General features: G+C 56.3%; 2 protein-coding genes across 5 annotated transcripts in view; both read left to right on the forward strand.

The window, feature by feature from the left end:
* The first annotated feature begins 578 nt into the window (after positions 1–578).
* On the forward strand, positions 579–12,589 carry GDPD2 (glycerophosphodiester phosphodiesterase domain containing 2). 4 transcript variants are annotated; one of them, XM_079319282.1, is made up of 16 exons: positions 579–1,521; positions 4,042–4,188; positions 5,239–5,342; positions 5,416–5,509; positions 5,709–5,768; positions 6,109–6,207; positions 6,577–6,670; positions 7,081–7,226; positions 7,722–7,804; positions 8,313–8,463; positions 8,999–9,214; positions 10,080–10,231; positions 10,558–10,705; positions 10,911–10,993; positions 11,431–11,529; positions 11,763–12,589. In XM_079319282.1, exons 2-16 carry the CDS (start codon positions 4,075–4,077, stop codon positions 11,767–11,769), a joined length of 1,650 nt encoding a protein of 549 aa, XP_079175408.1. In that variant the 5' UTR covers positions 579–1,521; positions 4,042–4,074; the 3' UTR covers positions 11,770–12,589. The 4 variants fall into 4 exon arrangements, 2 of the variants coding, with proteins under 2 accessions (XP_079175408.1, XP_079175409.1); XM_079319283.1 differs by having other exon boundaries at positions 581–1,521; positions 11,431–11,459; XR_013776072.1 differs by having other exon boundaries at positions 582–1,521; positions 10,911–11,021; positions 11,431–11,459.
* A 176-nt stretch (positions 12,590–12,765) lies between these two features.
* The window catches only part of DLG3 (discs large MAGUK scaffold protein 3), a 75,796-nt gene continuing 67,346 nt past the window's right edge, over positions 12,766–21,215 (forward strand). The window contains exons 1-2 of the mRNA XM_079319281.1: positions 12,766–13,027; positions 15,005–15,136. Of these exons, the coding sequence (XP_079175407.1) occupies positions 13,012–13,027; positions 15,005–15,136 (148 nt within the window). The 5' untranslated portion in view covers positions 12,766–13,011. The remainder of the gene's footprint in view (positions 13,028–15,004; positions 15,137–21,215) is intronic.

Genomic DNA, 21,215 nt, shown 5'->3' on the forward strand with positions numbered 1-21,215 from the left:
CATGAGGTTTGCCTCACACAGCTGAATTCCACAGCTTTTGGATCTCGTGGAGATCTGCTGCAACCTCCCCTCCTCCAATATCTTCTTGGTCTCTTAATTCGTGCTCGGTTTTCCCCTACACACTGCTTAAGGTGTTTCTTTGCTTAAGTGATTCTTCACCTCACTCAGTGCTCACTTCATCATCTCCTCAAAACCTGCAATCCAGTCCCTAACAGTGAATCTTCTACCCCCCAAAAAATGGGCTCTCTGCATCCCAGGGACTTTGCTGGGGTGCAGGTCCGCTGGGAAGGCTCGTGCCTTTGCTCTTCGTGTAGCAGCGCGGCTGATCTGTGTCAGTCGGCAGGACACATGGATGCGGGAAGGGAACCTCACTGACAAACTGCTCACTTCTGACAGAATCTGGGGTGCAGGGCCATTTGCTTGGCTGAAGGATATTCCTGGCGATTGCAATGCTTTCAGCTTACTCCTTTGGGTGCAGATGTTCCTGCACAAACCCTCCTGCAGCACAACAGACCCTCCACTGATAAGGCCTTAATCAGCACATTTCATGGAGCTGTTCAATGAGTTGTGCCAAAGCTGTTAATAGTAGTGTGGAACAGGATCAGCTAAGTGCTGAGGCTTCTGCCTAAATTGGCAGGTGCTATGTCACTGCAGAATGCCATCACCTCCCTGTAAATCAGCTTTCTCGGTTGCAAAAAGTGGCAGAAGATCAGATGGGTCCCCTGAGACCACAGGCAATGACGGATCAATTCAGTGACGCAGAAGAGTCTGAGTGCCCGTGGTGCATCCCGAGTCGCCAGCAGCAGAGGGTGGGGGGACACAGCTGTGCTGTGCCACAGGGAGGAAGGGAGGGGGAAGATGGAAGGCACCGGCCCATCCATCTGCAGGTGGCATCAGGCCTGTCCCGAGCCTCCTTTCATCTGCTGCTTTAGCAAAGTTCTAATGCACTGGTTCGGAAAGATTTCTCTCAGCTCAAGGCAAGAAAAGCACTTTTACTTCTGTGCTTCTGCCTTCAAAGCATGCCCCGGTGTGTGCGCCGGGCCAGCCGCGCTGCCCTGGGCTGTGTCTGCAGCAAACGCTGTGTCTGTTCAGGCTTCCTCTGCCGGGAAGGGTAAAGTCCCCTTTTGTCCGGGGGGCTCCCGCAGCCCCTCGCTCAAAGGCGCGGCGATGCACGAAGCTCTGCCTCCATCTCCCGGGAGCTCTCCCTGGAGTCTCGCTCTGCCTGGACGTGGGCTGCCTGCAAACTCCTGAGCGCCGCGACGCGTGACGGCCCCGGGCCCCTTCCCCCTCTTCTCGCCGCGGCTCCGGCGGGCCCGCCCTGACCCCGGCCCGGCCCCCGCTCCGCTCCGCTCGCAGTCTGCCCGCCTCTGCCGGCCTGTGCGGACCTGCCGCGCCGGGCGGGCACACCCAGCGGGGTGTGAGCGCAGCGGGAGCCCAGAGCTGGCACGCATGGGCCCGGCCAGAGCCCAGCCCCGCGCTCACCTGGCCCGGCTGCGGGAGCCCGGCATCCGCGGCGAGCAGGTATTTTGTCCCGGGGCGGCTGTCCCGGCCGTGGGGATGCTGCCAGGGCGGCACGGGGAGGGGGTGATCATCCCGGCTCTGCGGGGAAGGAAGGGGGTTGCCCGTGTTGTTCCCACGCTCTGGAGAGCAGGAACGGGGAGCGCAGGACTGGCTGCCCGGGTATGAGACTGAGAGTGGGGGATCTGGGCCAGGCTGTGCTGTTTCGGGGTCACCCTACGCTGTGCCCGTGTTCTGTCCTCCGTCCTACGAGGAAAGGGAGCAGCGGGGTTAGGCAGCGGCTCCTGCTGACCTCCCGGCTGGCACAGAGCCTGGGCTAGCTCAGCTCGGCTCCTCCAGGACAAGGGGATTTTGATCTGCATTTGGCCACCTGGTTGTCCTGTGTGAGCACCTCTGGAGCACAGAGGTCTTTGTGAGGCTACCAGCACACACTGCCGTGTGGGTGACTGTGACAATGGGTTTGTCACCCCTTCAGATTCCTTGTGCTTTGCCCGTGTGTGCTGTGGGGTTGTTTGGTGGGAGCTGAAGGAGGGGTCCTTCCAGCCCTGATGGACCCCCAGCTCCCACTCTGCTGCTCTCCCGCTGGAGCTGGAGCAGGGGCTGAGCAGGGTCTGGTGTGTTCCTATCCCTGCTCTGTCTGGGATGTGTGCCCTGTCTGGTCATGTTGTGCCCTAACCACTCATGCTACTGCTACAGTTGCACTCTGAGCTGGAGAACAGGGTGGCATTTCCCCTCCAAACGCTCCAGACAGCACTGCTGGGGCAGATTTGTGACCAGTCCTGTGCCACTCTCTGCCAAGCTCCAGTCTTGGCAGCAGCAGTCCCCTGGAGCAGCTGAGTCTGAATTGCAGCTGGTGCCCACAGCCACTCCTCCTGTACTGTGTACCCTGCGTGGGAGCCTGACACCAGGAGCTGCTGACACCAGTGTTCTCCCGTGTGACCAGTGACAGGGGACAGTGTGACTCTAAGTGAAGGCTGGCTGAACCCACTGGTCCCTGATGGAAGTGGTGACTGTGCTTCTGGTGACAGCAGGGGTATGGGCCTACAGCCAGAGCCCCTAGGCATCAGGATGGGAAATATCTGGACCCATGGGTTCCTGTGTGAAGGCTGACTCCTTCAGTGCCATCACTGAGCAGGTCACAGCAGCTGGTCTGGTGCCTAGAAGGTGGAGGGGGGTAGCAGATGTGGGGCTCTGTTTTGCTGCTTATCATCCTCTGTGCCTTGGCTGGCTGGACCTGCTGATAGCAGTCCCCAGACATCCCCCAGCCTGCAGAAGCTGCCTGGCCAGGGATGGGGTCCTGCTCTCAGGGTGGTACCTGCCTGTACGTGACCCTGTGCTCTGTGTGGGTGCTGGGGCAGGCTCTACACCTCGACCCTGGACACCCTCACAGTGGTGGTGTTTAGGAGCAGGGTGACAGGCTGGGGTGCTGCCCCCTTACAGGGGAGGCTGCCCTTGGCCACAGCTAGGGCATGGCAGAGCTGCTCTGGGCCAGGGATGACCTTGGCTAGCTCTGCTCCCTCTCCACAGCCCAGATTGGAATGGGACACAGCTCTGTGAGGCACGCCCTTGGGGAGGATGTGGTCAGCTGGCTCTCCTGCCTGGCTCAGAGGTCACAGTGAAATGAAAGCCAGGCTTAATCTGCAGGGTGATAGTGTTGTATAGTGTGCCTGGCCTGTTGGGGAGGTTGGGGTGAGGAGGAGGAGCAGCTTCACAGCAGGACAAGCCATAGTAAAGATGGTATTTCTTCAGATGGATTGAGGAAGACCTTGTTTTGGGCTCCCTGCTTCTTCCAGCCAAACACCAGGAATCTGGGGATCCCAGCAAAGCATCCTGGCTATTTCCCCTTCCCAGTGTTTGGGGTACTCAGTGGTGGCCCTGTCCCCAGCCTGGGTCTCTCTGACTGTAGAAATGGGTTACCCCCATAACTGCCTCTCACCCACATCACCCCCCAAGTACTTGGGGTGCCTGCTCAGCTGCAGCTCCTCCAGCCACTCTTGGGATTCCTTGGTGTGCAGATTGAGCTGAGGGGCTGCCAGGATGGTGCTGCATCAGCAAGGACCTGGACTTAGGGGTCAGAATGGGAACTTCCCAGGCTGTTGCATGTACCCCCCAGGCTGTGACATGGCACTGGGCAGTAGGTGGGGAAGCCTGGATGCAGTGCTGCTGTCTGGCTAGGCTGCTTGCCCCTGGAGCCTGCACAGTGGTCCTGGCTCCCAGGCAGGGTGCTGAACCTTGGGCTGGGGAGCAGGCCCTGCTCCCTGCCAGCTCCAGACTTGCTCCAGCTTGTTGGTGAAGGGTCCCAGCACAGCCTGCTGAACAGGTTGGGCTGCACCCTGTGCTGGTTCTTCCCCTGGCACCATGCCTTGCCTGGGGACACAGGCCAGCAGCCCCACCACTATGTCCCAGCACTCTGGGCCACCTGCCAGCGTACACGGACACAAAATGCCTCTGTGCTCTGTCCCCACGGGGTGGGGGCAGTGTGTTGGGAGGTCTGTGCCAATATGCTGTGTGTTTGCCCCACAGGACACCTGATCTTTGCTCTGGGACAGTGCTGCTATGGCAGACCCCCCTGGCTGCTGCTCTGCCTGTGCCACCTGCCTGCTCTGCCCCTACAGCTGCCAGTGGATCACTGCCAAGAAGGAGAAGAGGAAGGGCTTGAGAACCACCAAGGTGATACTTGAATTGTGCTGAGCTGGGGCTCGCCAGCTCCTTTGTGGGAGCCTCAGAGTGGTGGGGTGGGGAAGGGCTCTGGCTGGGTTGCTCAGCCCAGACACTGAGCTGCTGACCTCTTGCTGCTGCTCCTGCTTCTCAGGGAAGGTAGCTGGGGAGCTGCCTGGCACCCTCACTGTCCAGGAACTGCCCCAGCTGGCAGCAGTGAGAGGGTGAGCTGTGCTCCTGCTGGGTGACAAGAAGGGTAGAGCAGCATTAGTGTGCTCTGCAGTGGGGCTTGCACGTGCCTGGAGCAGAGCAGAGCAGGGCCCTGGGGCTGAGCTGGCAGCGGGGCCGGGGCACCTGGCCAGACACGTGGGAGACACAGTTCCTGAGCTGGGTGTGGCCCCACCAGGAGGGTGTCCCCAGCAATTTGTAACCTGGGAGTGGTGAGGCCCTGGGATTCTCTGAGGTCTCCGACTCCCATGGGAGTGGCTCTGCTGCTGCTTGTCCTGTCTTGCTTGGAATGTACAAATAAGTCTGGGTTGCTAGGTGTCCCTCTGGCACCTGTAGCATCCCTCACCTCCCCCCACATGTGGCACTAGTGGCTGTGGGCAGTGTAGCTGGACCCAGTCTGAACACTCACCACTACAAGGGCAGTTCTGAGGCCCTGCACCCCTCTGTGCCCAGCCCATGGATCATCCAGCGAGAAGGGAATGGGAGCTGAATCCCTGCCCCTTCTTCTGTCCAAAGTCCCTGCCTGTTCCCATGGAGTGCTGCATGGGAAAGAAAGCAGTCTTACACAGGGGCTGTCCTCCCCTGCCGGGCATAGGCAGATTTTTAGTTTGCTGTAGGACATGCTGATCCATCTTTTTGTAGCATGGGTCCAGCCAGGGCAGCTCTGGACCCTGTCCATGGGGCAGCTCAGTGCCTGGACCCTGGGCCAGTTTCTGCTGTGACCTCCTGTGCTCCCCACTGCTGCTGGCTGGGTGACATCCAGGGGTCTCAGAAACCTGGTTGGGGGCTAGGTGCCCTGAGTCCATGTGTATAACTCTCATCTCTGGCTTTCAGTATGACTGCAGCTGGTTCTTCTTCCTCTTCTGCGTTTTCCTCTTCACATTGGTGTGGCTCTACTTTGCCATCATCATCCTCAATGATTTCCACAACTTCAACGAGTGAGTAGGATCCCACATCCAGCCTTGCTCCCCACATCACCCCTGCCCCTCTGACCCTTCCCTTTGCTGGCAGATTCATCTTCAGGCAGAGGAAGCTGTGGCTAGACTGGTCCCTGGTGCTGCTCATAGCTACAGCTGTGCTGATCAGCTACTCGTCTGTGCTGCTGGTGAGCCCCTGACCTGCAGGGCTGTGGGGATGGATCTGTGCTGAGAGATGGGAGGAGCCTGCAGCATCTGGAGCGGGGTCAGCCTGAGCACAGCCAGACCCTGCCTGTGCCAGGGGGCCCGAGCTTGTGTGGCTGAGTCCCTCCCTGTGATGGTGAGGTGTGGGCACAGCCCAGCTCTGACAGCTCCTTGCCCTTGCAGGTCCTCGCTTTGTGCTTGCAGCTCTGCGGCCATCCCTTGAAGCTACACTGGGTGCACAAGGTGAGAGACTGGGGGTGCAGGGACATGGTGCCTGCCCTGGCTGCCCTTGCACCTTCAGAGGCTGGGACCAGCCTGCTGGGGCTGTGTATGGCTGCTGTGACCCCACTAAGTGGCTGTGTGTCCCCGCTGAGCTGGGCTGCAGCTGTCAGTTCCTTGGCCACATGTCTGTGGGATGGGAATATTCCCAGTGCTCAAAGCATGGCGCACAGAGCTCAGCTGCAAACCCAGATAGGAAAGGTGAGGTATCAGGGCTTGCAGGGGTTCATAAGGCATGAGGAAGACTCTGCCTGGCTTGCAAGATGCTGTGTGCTCCTATAACTGCCCTGTGTGTGCCCCACAGATCCTGCTGATCCTAACTGCCCTTGTTGTGGCTGCAGCCTTCACAGGGCTTGGAATAAAGTGGGCAGAGGAGTGGAAAAGTGCACGTATCTCCCTGCAGGTGAGTCACTCCAGTAGCAGGGACTTCCCAGCTGTGCCCAGTGCCTGGCCTGTGGGGTTGAGCTGAAGGGAGATGACTGAAGGCCCCAGCATGGCTGTGCACTGAGGGTTAATTCCCTGCCCTTGATTTCTGCTGCCTGGCCAGGCAAGGTGCTCCTTCTGTCCTGCCTGGAGCAGACTGATTGATGAATAATGGCTGGACCAGGGCAGGGAGTATGTTCTGTCCTCCAGGAGCCTTTCCCTCCCTCCCTGGCCCTGTGGATCTTCCAGCAGTACTGGCTGCAGGGGCAGATCCCTGGCATTGGAGCATGTGTATTTTGGGGACAGGGACTCGTGCTGGCTGACACCCTGTTTTTTTGTGCCTCCCCAGGCAACAGGTCCCTTCCTGCACATAGGAGCTGTGGGGGGAATGACGCTCCTTGCCTGGCCCCTGGCCAGCTTCATCTACCGCACCCGCAGTACAGGTAACCCCCCTCCAAGGTCTCCTCTGGTCAGCTTGGCTGCTGCCCTGCTTCCTGCCACCCAGCTGAGCAGCACTGTTGGCAGAGGGGTGCTCAGGGAGCATCAGTGCAGTGGGAGCAATGTGATAGTAATGCCTGCTCTTGGATGCTCCTCATGACCAGCCCTTATTGCAGCTTCAGCCCTCCCTGCTTTGCAGCTGAAAGAGAGCTGCAGGTGGCAGAGTGCTGAAGTTGGGCAAGGACATGTAGTGGGCCAAGAATCAATCCAGAGTGTTCCCAAGGCTGGGGATGCAATGTTTGACCTAGGGCAATGACAGGTTAATGCCAGGTGAAGCAGCCTTGGTTTATTCCTAGTGACCTGCAAAATACTTCCTCTGTATCTCATCCCCTCTCACTTCTGTCTGTTCCTGCAGGTCTCAAGGTGTTTCTGCTGGTTGTGTACTGTGCAGCAATGATTGCACTGTACCTGGCTCCCTTGGGAATCACCTCCCCTTGCATCATGGAGCAGGAACAGCTGCCCCCCAAGCCAGCCCTAGTTGGCCATCGAGGAGCACCCATGGTGAGTGACCAGCACCCTGCCAGTGGTCAGGGTGGATGGGTCAGGGTGCTGGGGCAGGAAGAGCCAGGCAGTGCCTGGCTGTGGGGCACAGATCCTTGTGGCCACAGGCCTGGACAAGCTCTGGCCAGCCCAGGACAGGTGGTATCCCCACAGCAGCCAGGGCAGCTCAGGCTTGGAGGATGGGTGAGCACAGGGTGAGGAGGGGGTTGCAGCAGCTGCAGGACAGAGCTGATTCCTGAGCACTGCTGGACCAGGAGCATGCAACTCTCAGCAGAAAGCTTGGCTGTGAAGTGTGGGTTGGGGAGCAGGAACAAGGCAGTCTCTGGCTCTCTATCTCCAGTCCTTTTCCATCCCCACCATGCCCAGGTCACCCCAGTCTCATTGTGGTTGCCCTAGAGCCCAGCCAAGCTGCTGGGTGCATCCAGGCAGAATTTGTTCCTACCTCCTGCCCCATCCTGCCCATGCTGTCTGCACTAACACCATTCCTTTTTCCAGCTGGCCCCTGAGAACACCCTCATGTCACTGCACAAGGCAGTGGACTGTGATGTGGAAGTCTTTGAGACAGACGTCATGGTGAGGTAAAGGGGCTCAGAGGGAGGAAGGGTCTGTGTATCTTGGGATGTCACCTCCCACAGGGGGCATTCTGGAAGACACCTGGAGGACTGATAGAGCCTGCATTTGGAGGCAGCTTTGTTCAAAGGGTTCTGCCACTCCCACCTTCCCAGTATGGGACTGGCTCCAGCTTGGTGTCCCAGTGATTTGGAGGAGGTGCTGGGTTTCTGTCCTCCCCATGCAGATTGCCTTCCAGGCAGGGAGGCTCCATCAGCGGAGGGGTACTGCTTGGAAAACAGACCCTGGCTGCAGTTCATCTCATGTAATCCTGTTATTGGATCAGCTGTTTCAGAGAGCAAGGAACTACTTGGTTGCTGGCTTGGTCTCTAGGTGCACATTTTTTTGTAAAAAGCCACAAGTAGAATAAGGGTGGGGGTTAATCTAGCAGGTGTCTGGGAGGGGGTAGAAATGCCAGGTGGGGATAGGAAATTAACATCTTACAACATGCAGTTTTCCTCTGTGCCCCTTTGCCAGTGCTGATGGGGTCCCATTCCTCATGCATGACGAGGAACTCACCAGGACTACCAACGTGCAGGCTGTGTTCCCTGAGAGGGCTGCCCTGAACAGCACTGCCTTCAACTGGACAGACCTGCAGCAGCTGAATGCTGGCAGCTGGTTTCTGGAGGTCAGGAATGTCCTTAGGGTGGCTGGTGAGAAATGGGTGCATTTTGGGGTGAAGCATTATCCCTGCCCTGGGGCTGCAGGACCTTTCCTCTGGAGCACTGGTCCTAGCAGACACCTGGACAGGGTGCAGAAGCCTGCACAAATCCCTTGGGTGTGGTTATGCCCCAAGCTGGGGTTTGTTCTGACTCCTCAGCTGAGTCATAGAGGAGGCTCTTTGAGAGGGGATGTCTCGTGTTTGCTCTGAGCTGCACAGCCTGCCTGGGCCTGAAGGCAGCTGTGGCCAAGCTCTTCTCAAAAGATGACTAACTACTGCTGAGCAGCTTTGAATGCCCACAGGTGTTGGGGCTGCTTGAATTATGTTGTTAGTGGGGAGAAGGGTAGAGGTGCCCATGGATGTTCATGGGGAGGTTCCCTGTGCCTGTCTGCACTGGAGAGCACATGGAGAGGGCAGTGTAGGAAACTGAGAGCCTGGGACAGGCAGCAGTTTGTGCTGTGGAAGCTGACAGGTGGTGACTGCCCCTCTCTCACCCTTGCAGCGGAGGCCATTTCGCACTGTGCAGAGCCTTTCCCCTGGTGATCGCAGGGAGGCAGCTAAACAGAGGATCCCGTCCCTGGGACAGGCCCTGGAGGCAGCCAAGGAGAGCAACATCTCCATCATGTTTGACCTTCGGCCTGAGAACCACAGTGACTACCAGAACTTTGTCAATGTCACACTGGAAGTGATTTTACACTCAGGCATCCCACTGCAGCAGGTGAGCTGGTCACCCTGCCCTTCTGTCACACCCCTGCCATGGTGGGAGGTGCCCTGCCAGCCACAATGACCATCCCTGGCACCCTATACACCACATCCCCACATGTGATCTCTGCTGGGCAGCCCTGCCCAGGTGTGGGGTTCTCTAGCTGGGAGAAGTTGCCAGTAATTAGGGTTTAATGTCTACAGTTTCAGACTATCTCTCCAAATACTTCATACCCCCCCAAATACTTTGGTTTCCCAGTACTGGCCACCCTGGTCTGTAAACAATGACTCAGTCCAGGGAGGAAACCAACACTGCCAGCATGAGCAGGAATACAATGCTGAGGCTTCTACCTCCCCACACTCCACCACACCTCTCCCTGCAGCTCTTGGACTCCTGTTGCACCCTCCTGCGTTGCCTTTATGCTTCATCCAATCCCTGCAGCACAGGATATGTGCTGCCCTCGGGACAAATCAGCACTCAAATCACCTTTCTTGGCCTTCTGGGAATGCAGAGCAGGAGGGGACATAGAAAAGACTTCACTATAGTGCTGATCCAAGCTGCATTCTTGCTGCAGAGTTGGGGATAAATGGACTCACTTCTTGAGCCATTTAAGGACCCAGAAAGGACTTAACTGTTGGAGTTTCCTAGGCTGGAACTGTTTTCTCCCTTCAGTGGGACCTGTATTTATTTCTTGGCTGGGGCAAGCTCTCAGGAGACTGTCCTGGCTGAGATCCTCATGGAGCAGCTGGAAGTGGAGATGGGGGGCAGGAAGCAACTGTCTAAGACAGCCACATGGGTCTGGACATGCGAGGGAATATTGGAAGAGAGCAAACTCTCTGAAGCACCTCTCCTCTGCACGTGCTCTCTGGCTCTTGCCTAGGTCCTCTGGCTTCCAGATGGGTTCAGGGAAGATGTCAAGCAGCAGGCCCCAGGTGTCCAGCACGTCTACGGCCGCAAGAGACTGGAGAATGAGAAGGAGCCAGTACTGCACGTCAATCTGCCCTACCAGGACATGAGCTCTGAGGAGATCAGGTGAGAACACTTCATCCAAGTGCCTGGGAGCTGTGGAGGTCTGGGGACTGTCCTAGCAGAGGTGAGGGTGCTGAGCACTGGTGTGCTTCTGGGAAGAGCTGGGTGTGTGCCTTGTGGACAAGTGTTCCTATCAGGCAGGGCTGGTGCAGAGGATGGAGCTGGCTGCAGTCCTCTGCCCTTCAGCAAATCTGCCCTTGGCCTGGAAATCCAGACAGTCACTCCATGTGGCTGCAAATGCTGGATCATATCCCATGTGTACAGCCCCCTCTGGCTGTGCAGTGTGGTGGCACCCTGCTGCTACTCTGACCACGGTTGTCCCCATGCAGGCAGTACCGCCAGGACAACATCTCTGTCAACTTGTATGTGGTGAACCAGCCCTGGCTCTTCTCTGTGCTGTGGTGCTCAGGGGTGAGCTCTGTCACCACCAACGCCTGCCAGGTGCTGAAGGAGATGAAACACCCCATCTGGCTGCTTGTAAGTGACCCCTCCATCCTTCCTGCCCCACAGCCCTGTGTCCCAGGCACTTGTGGGTCCCTTTCTGCAGCAGCCCTGTGCAGCTGCCTGGAGGCTGACATGTACATGTCACCCTGCAGAAGGGATTGGTGACACAGCAGGCAGGGCTGTGCCATAGCACACCACTCCTAGCTGGTGTTCAATGGCTTGTCTCATTGTCTTGCAGCCCAGCAGCACATACTTCATGATCTGGATCGTTGTAGACTGCTTTTCCTTCCTTATCATCATCTGGGCTTTTGTCTTGATGAAGTAGGTTTGATCCTTTCCCCCTCCCAAGGCAGGTATGTTGGGGGGGTTGTAGTGTGCCCTGGGTGGGTGGTGACAGACCCAAACCTGCTGCCACCCCTCTCTGGACTCAGATCCTGGGGGGATTCTCTCCTGTCTGGCTAACTAAGACAGAAGTGTGTGGAGGCAACTTTTATCTCCAAGCTGCAGCTAAAAGTCTGCCCTGACCCTGCCTCGAGCTGCTGGATGCCTTAGTTCACACTTCCTAACCCACTCTGCGCCCAGGGCTTGGTGGTCTGAGGCTGGGGGATCCTGGTCCTGCTCTTTTTTACCAGTGCTGCAAGCACTGAGAGCAGTTCCCTGTGGGACTGTGGGGCCCCACAGCCTCCAGCTGGCAGCTCAGGGGAGGGAATGGTGAGACCAGACTTGCATGCTAACATCGATCCTGTTCCATCTCCTAGGAAATGTTCCCACAGAAGACGGCCAGCGGGTGAGTGTGCACAGAATGGGAGCTTCCCTCCCTTGGAGCCGGGCTCTGCCTGTGGGACTCTCCCTCACAGGCAGGCAGCTTTCTCCAGCAAATGTGATGAGTGGTTTGGGATGGCTGGGGGAGGGAAGGGAATCCCAGCTCAGGGAGTTCCTCCTGTCCTGCCCTTGCCAAGCAGCCCTGTGGGACAGCACTAGGGAATCCCACATTACCGAAATACCCTCAAACCTGCTTTTCAGGCTACTCCGCCTGTCTCTGCGGGATGGTGGCTGCCCACAATGACTGGTTTCTTCTCCGTCTCCTCAGAGTCTGAGACGGACGTGCTGCTCACAAAGATCAACAGCTTGATGCAAGAGTGACGCCTGCGTCAGCTGTGGGGAGGGGCAGCCAGAGCCCTGCACAGCCCAGGAGGGGAGCACTCCTCAGGCCAGCTTCGAGGCTCCTTTCCTCCGAGCCGCCCTTCTACCGTGGCCTTCCTGGCTCCTTTCATGGTGCACAGCTGCCCTCAGCTGAAAAGACTTGGAACTGGATTCTCATTTCCCACTGGCAGCGAGGAACTAAAGCTTTGCAGGGGTGCCTAGGGGCAGAATATTTATCCAGCAGTGCTGGAGCTGAGACCTCTCCCTTGGGGTTTGGACAGGAGTGGGGATTTGGGTGGCTGTTTGGTGCAGGGGAAGGGCTGTCTCTGCCTGGTGTCAGCAGCTCTGCAGCCAGGGATGGGGTACCTGGTTTAAGGGCTGCTCTACTGGGGGTTGCCCTGTCCCATGGCTTGAGGACTAGGAAGGAGGATGTGGAGTGGCTTTTCACAAGACAAAGGGGAAGCCGAGCTCTTCACCCTCCCATTCTGGACAGAAATCCTGTCCCTACTGCTGCAGTCTTCATGTTGACGGGATAGGGTCCGTCACTCCGTGCAGCAGTTAATGCCTGTTGCTGGGTAAAAAGGAGCAGGGCTGGGGGTGGTGGGTGTCGGGGGCTGGCAGGACGGCGCTCCTGCTGCTGGTCTAGGGCAGCAGAGGGAGCGGTGGGACTCCGCATCGGTCACGTCGCAGCAGGGCCTTGAACAGGGAGAGGGGTACCGTGTCCGTTTGACTTGTTGCTGTCTATTTATGTCAATAAAGCAGAGGAGCAGCAGACAGAGCCCGCAGGGGTGCGGTGGGCACGTCCGCGTCCTCCCTTCCGCACCTTTCCCTGCCGGCGGCGCTGCCGGCCCGGAGAAGGAGCCGGCGCAGCCCGGACGGCACCGGCCCGGGGCGGGCTCGCTCCGCGGCGCCTCCGTGCCACCTACCGACGGCGCGGGGAGCCGGGCCCGCAGCCGGGCCCTCCGCAACGGGCAGGGACGGGAGGCCGGGCCGAGCCTGCCGGCGGCTGCCGGGCGGGCGCAGGCCGAGCCTGCCGCGGGGCACAGCGGCGGTGGCGGGGCGCTCCCGGAGGCGGTGCCGGCGCCGGGGGGCGGCTCCCGGCCGGCTCGGGCGGGGCGGGCCGGGGTGGGGCGGGCGGCGGCTCGGCCGCTCGCGGGCTGGCACGGAGCGGAGCGGCCGGCGGCCACGGCGGAGCGATGATCCGCCGGGAAGGTAAGGAGCGCACTGCCCGGCCGTGCCCGCCGCGCCGGGGCACCGCGGCCCCGCGCTCAACAAGTGTCTGCCCCGCCGGGACCGCGCCCGGTGCTCCGCGCTCCTGCCCGGTGCTCCCGCCCTCGCTCCCCGCCGCGGGCGGCCGTGCGACCCCGGGGTTACGACCCGAGGACTGGGAGCCCTCGCTCCACGCCCTCCTCGGGCCGTGGACACGTTGTGCTGCCGAGGCTCAGAGTGGGTGGCCGTGGGATGCTCTGCTCGCAGCTCCCCTGCGTGCTGCGGGGAGGAGAGCGGGCATGGGGGTTTGGGCTCTGCGAGGAGGGATTTCTTGTAAGTGAAGCTTGTATGCACCTTGAGGCACGTGGAGATGGGCCTTGCGCTCCATGTGCTATTTCCTGCGGGCTGTAGGGAGGGTCCTGTGGTCTCTCTGCCGCTCTGGGTGCACAGCAATTCCCCAGATCGGGAGGCAGCAATGCCCTGCTCCAGCTGGCTGTCACAGGTACGAGTGGCCAGCAGCGCAGGGGTCAGCACAGTGCATGCACAGCCTGGGCTGCGGTGGGAGCTTACACCAGGTTTGCAGTCTTTGTGTCCAGTGGAGCCCTAGCTCTCCATCTGCTTCTTTAGTTCTACCGATAAGGTCAGGAATGACCAAGCAATGACATCTCAGCCCTGCTTATGGTATGCTGGGCAGCGTCTGGAGCCGCTGTTTTATCTTGCAGAAAAGCAAGCTCTTAGTAATAGCGCAGGGGATTGCCATAAAGCTCCAGGAAGTCCCTGCCTTATCTGGAGCAAGTGTGAAGCCCAGCTCCAAGTCAGAGCTGTTCACGCTTCCCCAGACTCCTTTCCCTGTTCTGCTCCCACGGTGAGTCAGTGTGGGCTGGTGACACAGGCAGGAGGACCCCCTTTCCCTTTCGGCCAAGCAGAAGCTGGGAGGCTGGGGAGCTGGGACACCAGGTGGCACGTACCCGAGCAGACACAGGCGCCCTTGTTTGATGACCTGAATTCTCAAGAGCCCTGTGATGAGCAGGGTCATCCTTTCTGCATGAGTTCCTGGCTTAAAAGATGAGTCTCCAGCAGTGGCGGGACAGCTTCCCTGCCTTCTCACACAGACACTCTTTGTCTGCAGTCTGCCTGGGTGACAAAGGGAAATACTCACTGATGGGGCAGGGATGGTCTCAAGGTCCACAGGAGCTCACCACCTGCCTGAGGCATAGGTCACATCTCAGGTTGGGGCTGCACTGGTAGCTCTGGCTGGCTGCCCAGAAAAGTGTGGAGGTGTTCAGGCAGAGAGATCACAGCTCCACTATTTTAGGTCCAGGAATTTCTCTAGCTATGTCTAGCCTAGTCATTAACCAAAATGTTGCTTCATGGCAGCCTCCAGCTCCCCTCCTCACCAGCATCTCCTCTGGCCCCAAAGCATCATGTTCATTTCCCACTTGTCTCCTGCTGACCCATGGCTGCTTGCTGTTTTGAGCAATTCTTATGCTTCACCCTATAGATACCAAGTTTTGCCACTCCTGCAGCTGAGCTGTTTGCACTACGTGAATGGGCCTACGCTCAGTTTTGCTGCAGCCATCTGGCCCTATGTGGGAGGCTGCAGTTCCTGCAGTAGTATTCATAGCCCTGTGCAATCAGAATGTGTCCAGCTCCTGAACAGCTCCTGTGCCTGGGAGGTGGCAGAGGTGTTCAGGCTGCCCAGTGCCACAGGGTTCAGAGTTGAGTCAATCTGGCTCTAGCCCCTGATTTTCAGGGTTGGTGGCAGAACTCTCTCCTCCAGTCCCTGCCCCGGTGGGCTCTCAGTACCTCTCAGCAGAGTTAGCTTTCCCAGCTGTGTGGAAGGAGGCTGATTTTGTGGCTGTCTGACTTTTAAAAATCCAGACTGGAAGGCAGCTTGAGGCATTATCCTAGGCTGCACTCGAGCCTTCCCTTTCCATCCTGCAATGTTAATGCCTTGTTACTCCTGTGTCATCTCTGCAGACACTGAACGGGCAGTGGAAATTCTGACCAGATACCAAAGCACCCTGCGGTCCCCGGAGGAGCAGGAGTTAAAAGCTTCCATTGGAAAAGTCTCGCACATCTTCCAAAGTGAACTCTTCCAGGCTCTGCTGGGTAAGCCCCTGCCTTGCAGTCCTTTGCACTCCTTGCAGCCTTGTGTTGAGTGGGGTCTCCTGGGATCCTGATCCCACACCAGAGCCTGGCACTGACCAGTGCACTCTGTGGAAACACATGGTGTGTAATGCCAGGGAGCTGGGCTGTCTTTCCCCTCCAGGGCTAAGGCAGGAGATACCAGGGCTGCAATCACTGGGCGTGTGTAGTGAGCAGCATTCCTCAGGCTGATTGAGGACAAGGGGTAAAACCTTGATCAGGCCATGCCTGATCTATCCAGCACCTGCTAAGGGATCTTGCCCGGCTGAGAGTACTCTCTGTGCAGTGCAGGCCTGGTGTGTCCAGGAAGGAAAACTAATTTTTTCTGTCTTTAAGAAAGAGTCAACATGTACCCAAGCTCCTTTGGGGTATTCTGGTCTTTCTTGTTCTTAAACCCACCAGCTCTTGTAAGAAACACACTGTTCCACCAGCTCCATTTCACACAAGACTTAACAGCAAGTCTTATCTTGAGGCTGGACACAAGAAAATGACATTTTTGAGCACTATATAAAGTTCTCCATGTGGACTGAGACAAATGCAACTGAAGTCTTTCTGGACTATGCAGCTTCTCTGTGCAAGACATTCAACTGTCCTGCTATTCTCCCTTACATTCTGTTCATTGTGGGCCTCAGGAAACCCATGCAGCCCTGGTGGTTTCTGTTCCTGGACCTCCTGGGAGAAGAGCTCATTTTCCCTGGTGGGAAGGAAGGGAAAGCACCCCAGAGGCTCTGCACTCTTAGAGGAAGACCCAGACCGCAGGGTGCAGAGCTCCACATCTGTGGCTCACTCTCAGTGCATTTTGATCCAAGGCTGTCTCAGCCTTGGTGCTCCCCCTTGCTGTTCTCTTGGCAGTTCTCACCTTTTCTTCACACCTCTGCAGCCAGAGTTCCACTTCTGTGCCTGCAGACATGAGTTGCCAGCAGCTCCTCTGTGCTTCAGGTTTTTCACTGAAAATGAAGTTGAGTGCTGTGTCCTGAGCAATTTTATTCTATCCTTTTTTCTCTCTTTGTGTTGGAGCATCACCTGGAGGCTTTCAGTCCCAGCATGTCCTTTTAAAGGCCTTGTGCTGGAATGTCTATGTCAGCAGCAGCAGCAGAGACATGTTCCAAAGGTGCACTCCCCAGGGCAGGTGGGCCACCACACCGAAGGAGCCAGTGTACATTTTCTTTCTTATCTCGTAATTTATACAACCAGCTCTCTAAATGATCCCCAGCCTGGAGGAAGAGATCCCGAGCAGGGCTGCGACCTTGACCAACCCGACATTAGCCCAACACCCCTGGCTGCTTTTGTGTGCTGGCCAGTGCTCCCTGGGGCTGTGTGAGGGCAGCAAAGCAGCTTTCCCAAGGCCCGGGGCTGTTAGTGCAGAGTTAGTGGAGAGAGAGTGGCTGCAGAGAACACGTCTGGCTGCAGCTGCACGCTGGCAGGCGGGTGCTGCAGAGTCCCAGCTCCCTGCTCTCAGCCGTTTGTCTTTGCTGTCCTATCAGCCCTGGCACGAGGGAGTGTTGGGAGTGTCGCTTGTTTACTGGTGACCTTTTCAGCTGGTTTAACAGGATATTAATTCCCGTGCCAGAGCAAGCCTTTCTCTCAATGTGTTTACCTAAACTAGGAATTTGCATTAATTACTTCCGCCCCCCCTCTCGGCTCCCTCCCCCTTTCTCCTTGGAGTGTAGGTTTGTGAATTCTTCTGTCCCAGTATGGACATTGTGTGCTCACTGTGGCCACACACTTCTGGCACACACTGGGTTGCCTCGTGTCCACGGCCCATACCCACTGGAGCACAGTAACAACACTGCAAGGGTGACAGAATATTTCTATTTTCATTTTTATTTTCACCCCTCCTTTTCCCAGGAGGGCAGTATGTCTGTGTCTGAAGTCTGCTCCGAGTCACAGGGCTGGCTCAGTGTGGGAGAAGGATTTGCAGGAGAGCACAGACACTGCTCAGTGCAAGAGCTGTCTCACTGCCCCACACCATGCCAGATGCTTCTGGCTATGGAGAGGCCTTAGCCTGCAGAGGTCCCTCCTCTTGCAACCTTTCATCAACACAGCACTGCTTTTTTCCAGCCCCTGGGGAAGATGAATATGTGAGTATGGTGCATCTCTGTCCTCAGTCCTGCTCCTGCAGGTAATGCTGTCCAAGAGCACACATGGGCTGATTGGAGTTTGAACATCAACATGCATCAGGCCATAGCAGAGCTACCAGCAGTGCCAAACACCATGGAGTTTGCTAAGTTAGTCCACCTGAAAAATGCTTGGGATATGACTTTCCATGGTTTTTTTTCCAAGAGTAAGCTGCTTTGGGGTCTCCAGAAGCCCCAATCTGTGTTGTATCCAGGATGCGTTGGTGTTGGGCTGAATGTATCAATCACTGCGATTGTGGCCAGTGTTGCTCTGCACATGCACCATGCTCTGCCAGACTCCTCTGAGCACAGCCCAGCCTTTCTTGTGACCACCCCCTGTCGCTGGAGCTGCCTGTGCAGGGGGCACACTGTGCCAGGACAGCTCCTGTCCCCGTGGTTCTGCGGCTGGCTCGGCACGGCACAGCGGTGCAGGAGCCGCTCTGCGCTGGAATGTGCCAAACCCTGCTCCGCACAAAAGAAATTCCTTGGCTGTGCAGAGGGAAAACAGGCTGTGCTGGCTCCCTTCTCCTGGCCCCTCTCTCCCTGTGTCTGAGGCGCTGGAGCCAAGTGCGTGACTTGCAAGGAAGCAGATCAGCCAAGGGGTGCTCCAGGAGCCTGGCTTGGGGTGATGGTGGCCCTGCTTTCCCTTTGCTTGGTGGAGCCCCTCAGGGAGATGCTTGGTCTCTTGTGCTGCTGGGGAGGATGGGGCTTGCACACAAAAGCAGCTCCCTGACCTTTCCTTCCCAGAGCTGGGGCTGAAAGGGGCTGTTGTGCCCTTTGCAGCAGGAGAAGCTGGTGGACAGGCAGGGTTTGTGTATGTCCAGCTATCCCAGCTGCCAGCAGCCCAAGGGCCTGAGCTCCTCCCAAAAATCCTCTGGGACTCAGCTTCTCTCCTGTGCCTGTGCAGACCTCTGTGGGGCCCCAGTCCTCCCCTGCAGCTCCTTTTAGCCTTTAAAAGATTTCTCATGAGCATCCTGATGTGGTAAAGGCAGAAGGAGGGGCAGGTAGTGCTTCTCTGGGTGCAAAACCCCAGCAAGACCTGCTTGCTAACAGCACAGCTGGGGATGGTGGTAATGGCTTCACCAGGTGGCTGCAGGAGCCAGCGTGGAAAACTAGAGGAATCTGGAGACTTCCCAACTCTAAGGACTCATCCTCTTGCAGATTTACCCATAGCAAGGGTGGAAACTTGCAGCCTTCTTGAAAAAGATCTGCTGTGGCAGCCATGGGTGTGCATGGCAGTGTGGCCATGGCTGGGGATCTTGTGTGAGGCTGGGATTTGTGCTTGGGGTAAATCTGTGGTGCTGCAGCTGGTGACAGTGCATGCATTGGGGAAGAAATGTCATTTTCTGGAAGTGCATGTGCTGTCTGGCACAAGGGCACTGCACTAGTGCAAATATGTTGTTGCTATAGAAATATTTAATGACATTTCTTTGACATGTTAACACCAGGAAAAAATTGTTTACAAAATCCTAATTTCTGTAAATCTTGAGATACTTTTCCTTATTAGATCCAGAACAGATTTACATGTGATCACACAGAAAAACTGGGCTGTAAGACAGAACTTGCAGCTTCATCTTTTGCTACCACAAGGTCCTCTTATGGAGGCTTTTCAGGTAGTGCTGCTCTTAAAGTGCACAGGTGAGGCAGACTTGTGTGAAATTTGTGATGTTTATAAGAAATTAGGGAAACCAGCATATATTTAAATTATCTTAATGCCACGTGCATGTGTCCTAAAATGTACTTCTGTCCTTTGCTGCCTGAACCCTGTCCACCAATCCTGAAACTCCTCTAATCCCTTGTGCCAGCAACAATTCTCTCTTTTGGCAAGCACCTAAACTGGGCTGAGGGTTTTGGAGGTGGAGAGTGGCTGCTTCAGGGGACAAGTTTCCTGCCCTTCAGGTGCCTTGCCAGCTTGGCTGCCCAAGGCTGTGTTCCTGCAGCAGATGGGTGACAAACAGGGATGCCAGCAGCAGCACACCCCCACAATGGGGCTGTTCAAATCATGTTTTCATTCTTGCAAAGTTTTGTGTGTTCCCAACATAATCCATGCAGCCAGAAGCTGCTGCTATCCTGTTACGCAATTATTATTTTTATAACCAGAGGGAGAGATGTTTTAGCATGAAAACAAAGTCCAGTTTCTCTGGCTGTGAACTGAGTGCTGGCTGTGACCTCGTGTCTGATTTGGGAGGGTATCAGGAGCTGCCAGCAGCCTGTTTGGCAGCCAGGGGGCTGTTGAAGGGGTGCCCCAGGTGCAGTGGGTACATCTGGGGTCTCCCACTCTTCCTATCATTGCCAGTTGCCACATGTCTCCCAGGGCACAGGACAGAGCCCGTGCACACAAAACAGCAGCTCCAAAGGTGGCACTGATGCCAGGCAGTGGCACGGTGCTCCCTGCACTCGGGCAGCCACAGAGCCTGGCTGGGCTGCCCTTGGGCACCCAGCTGGGCTGCCAGCAGCTGAGATTTATGTCAGCTTTGCACCTACAGCTGGGAGGTCAGCAGACCAGGCAGCCCCTGGGAGCTGGAAGATGAGGGTTGAAGCTGCTCTCATCCCATCTGCATCAGGGATGTGCTGCTGCAGTGCATGGACACGTGATTAAGTGCTGGGGGAGAGGATGGGGAATTGTGCCTAGGCATGCAGCCCCGCTCTCTGAAAGTATCCGTGGTGTCATGGGCAGAGTGGGAGCTTCAGACAAAGTTTATTATAAAAGCCCTCTTGTTGAGTCACTAGGTGAAGAAAGGACACCCTTCCTTTCTAAACTCATCCTCAGAGAGGAGCTTGGGTGCAGCTGGATCCAATTTAGCCCCAGACTTTGTCAATGGTATATGTCTAAAGGATTATACAGGTGTAATTGAACCTTCATACAACTTTGTCCTACAGGATTAAGGATGATAAACCTAATGTATTTATATAAATGTATTAAAGGATTTGTTTAAATTTATTACAATAAAGATAAGGATTAGAGAAGAAAAAGAGCTTAATCAGAATTATTTACTAAACAGTGTGGATAGCTATAACTACTAGTGTAGTGCACTGTTTTTGAAGCAATATTAAAGTGATTATTTTAAAGCCAGCTAAACAATTATTAAGTAGAGATTGATGTTACTCACCCATACCAATGACCAAGGGCAGATCTCTTTGACTCATCCTTGAGGAGTGACCTTGAGGGGTGTCCCCACTTAAGAGGAGGGTCTTCACAAACCTTAGGGAGGTATGATAGAAGTCCTCACTGTGCAAAAGTGTGACTGGCATTTTGTAGTATAAAGTGATTGACTATCAGTCATACACATTTTTTAGATTATGTGTTATCAGACTTAATCAGCAAAATATGCTTTGTGCTGAAAAAGGCATGAGCAGCTCTTTAGTTTCTTCTTCTCACCACTCTGACTCCCACTTCCATATCACAGAGTCCATATGATTCTTGCTGCTCCCAGCTCAGTCAGGGAGCATGTCTTGCACATCCTTGTGGTGGAGTCTGAGAGTTTGGTCAAGTCGGTCTCAGTGTTCTTCAACACTAAGAACAGCAGACCCTCCTCGTTTGGCCTTATCACTGCTCAGCAGACCCTCCTCTCTCAGGCCCTCACTGATGAGCTTGCAAGAAAAATTTCCAGCTGCTATATCTCTGCTTAGGCAGAGTATGCTGCTATACCTGGGGAAGAGCCTCAGGCACAGTGGTCAGTGTGTCCATGCTTACACTGCCAGTGCTCACCAGATTTCCTGTTGAAATCTCTGTGACATGGGCATTTAACCCCTCCTGGTGCCATGGTGTGGCATAGTTTCAGGTGAGAAATAACAGCCTGAAAGGCAAGTGGAAGTGCTTCATCCATGAGCTCCCAGGGAGTGCCATGGGAATGGCCACATCCCCCTCAAGCTGAGACCCACAGCTTGCCCCTCGAGTCACTCATGGAAGAGGACTCCAGCTTTTT

Source organism: Erithacus rubecula, assembly GCF_903797595.1.
Source record: "Erithacus rubecula genome assembly, chromosome: 15".
In the NCBI taxonomy this organism is placed as follows: Eukaryota; Metazoa; Chordata; class Aves; order Passeriformes; family Muscicapidae; genus Erithacus; species Erithacus rubecula.

Excerpts from the sequence above, each read along its gene's own strand:
- GDPD2 (XM_079319282.1), top strand. The coding sequence starts at position 4,075 with ATGGCAGACCCCCCTGGCTGCTGCTCTGCCTGTGCCACCTGCCTGCTC. Across the intron at positions 4,189-5,238 it reads AGGGCTTGAGAACCACCAAG|TATGACTGCAGCTGGTTCTT; the intron begins GTGATACTTGAA and ends TCTGGCTTTCAG. Across the intron at positions 10,706-10,910 it reads AACACCCCATCTGGCTGCTT|CCCAGCAGCACATACTTCAT; the intron begins GTAAGTGACCCC and ends ATTGTCTTGCAG.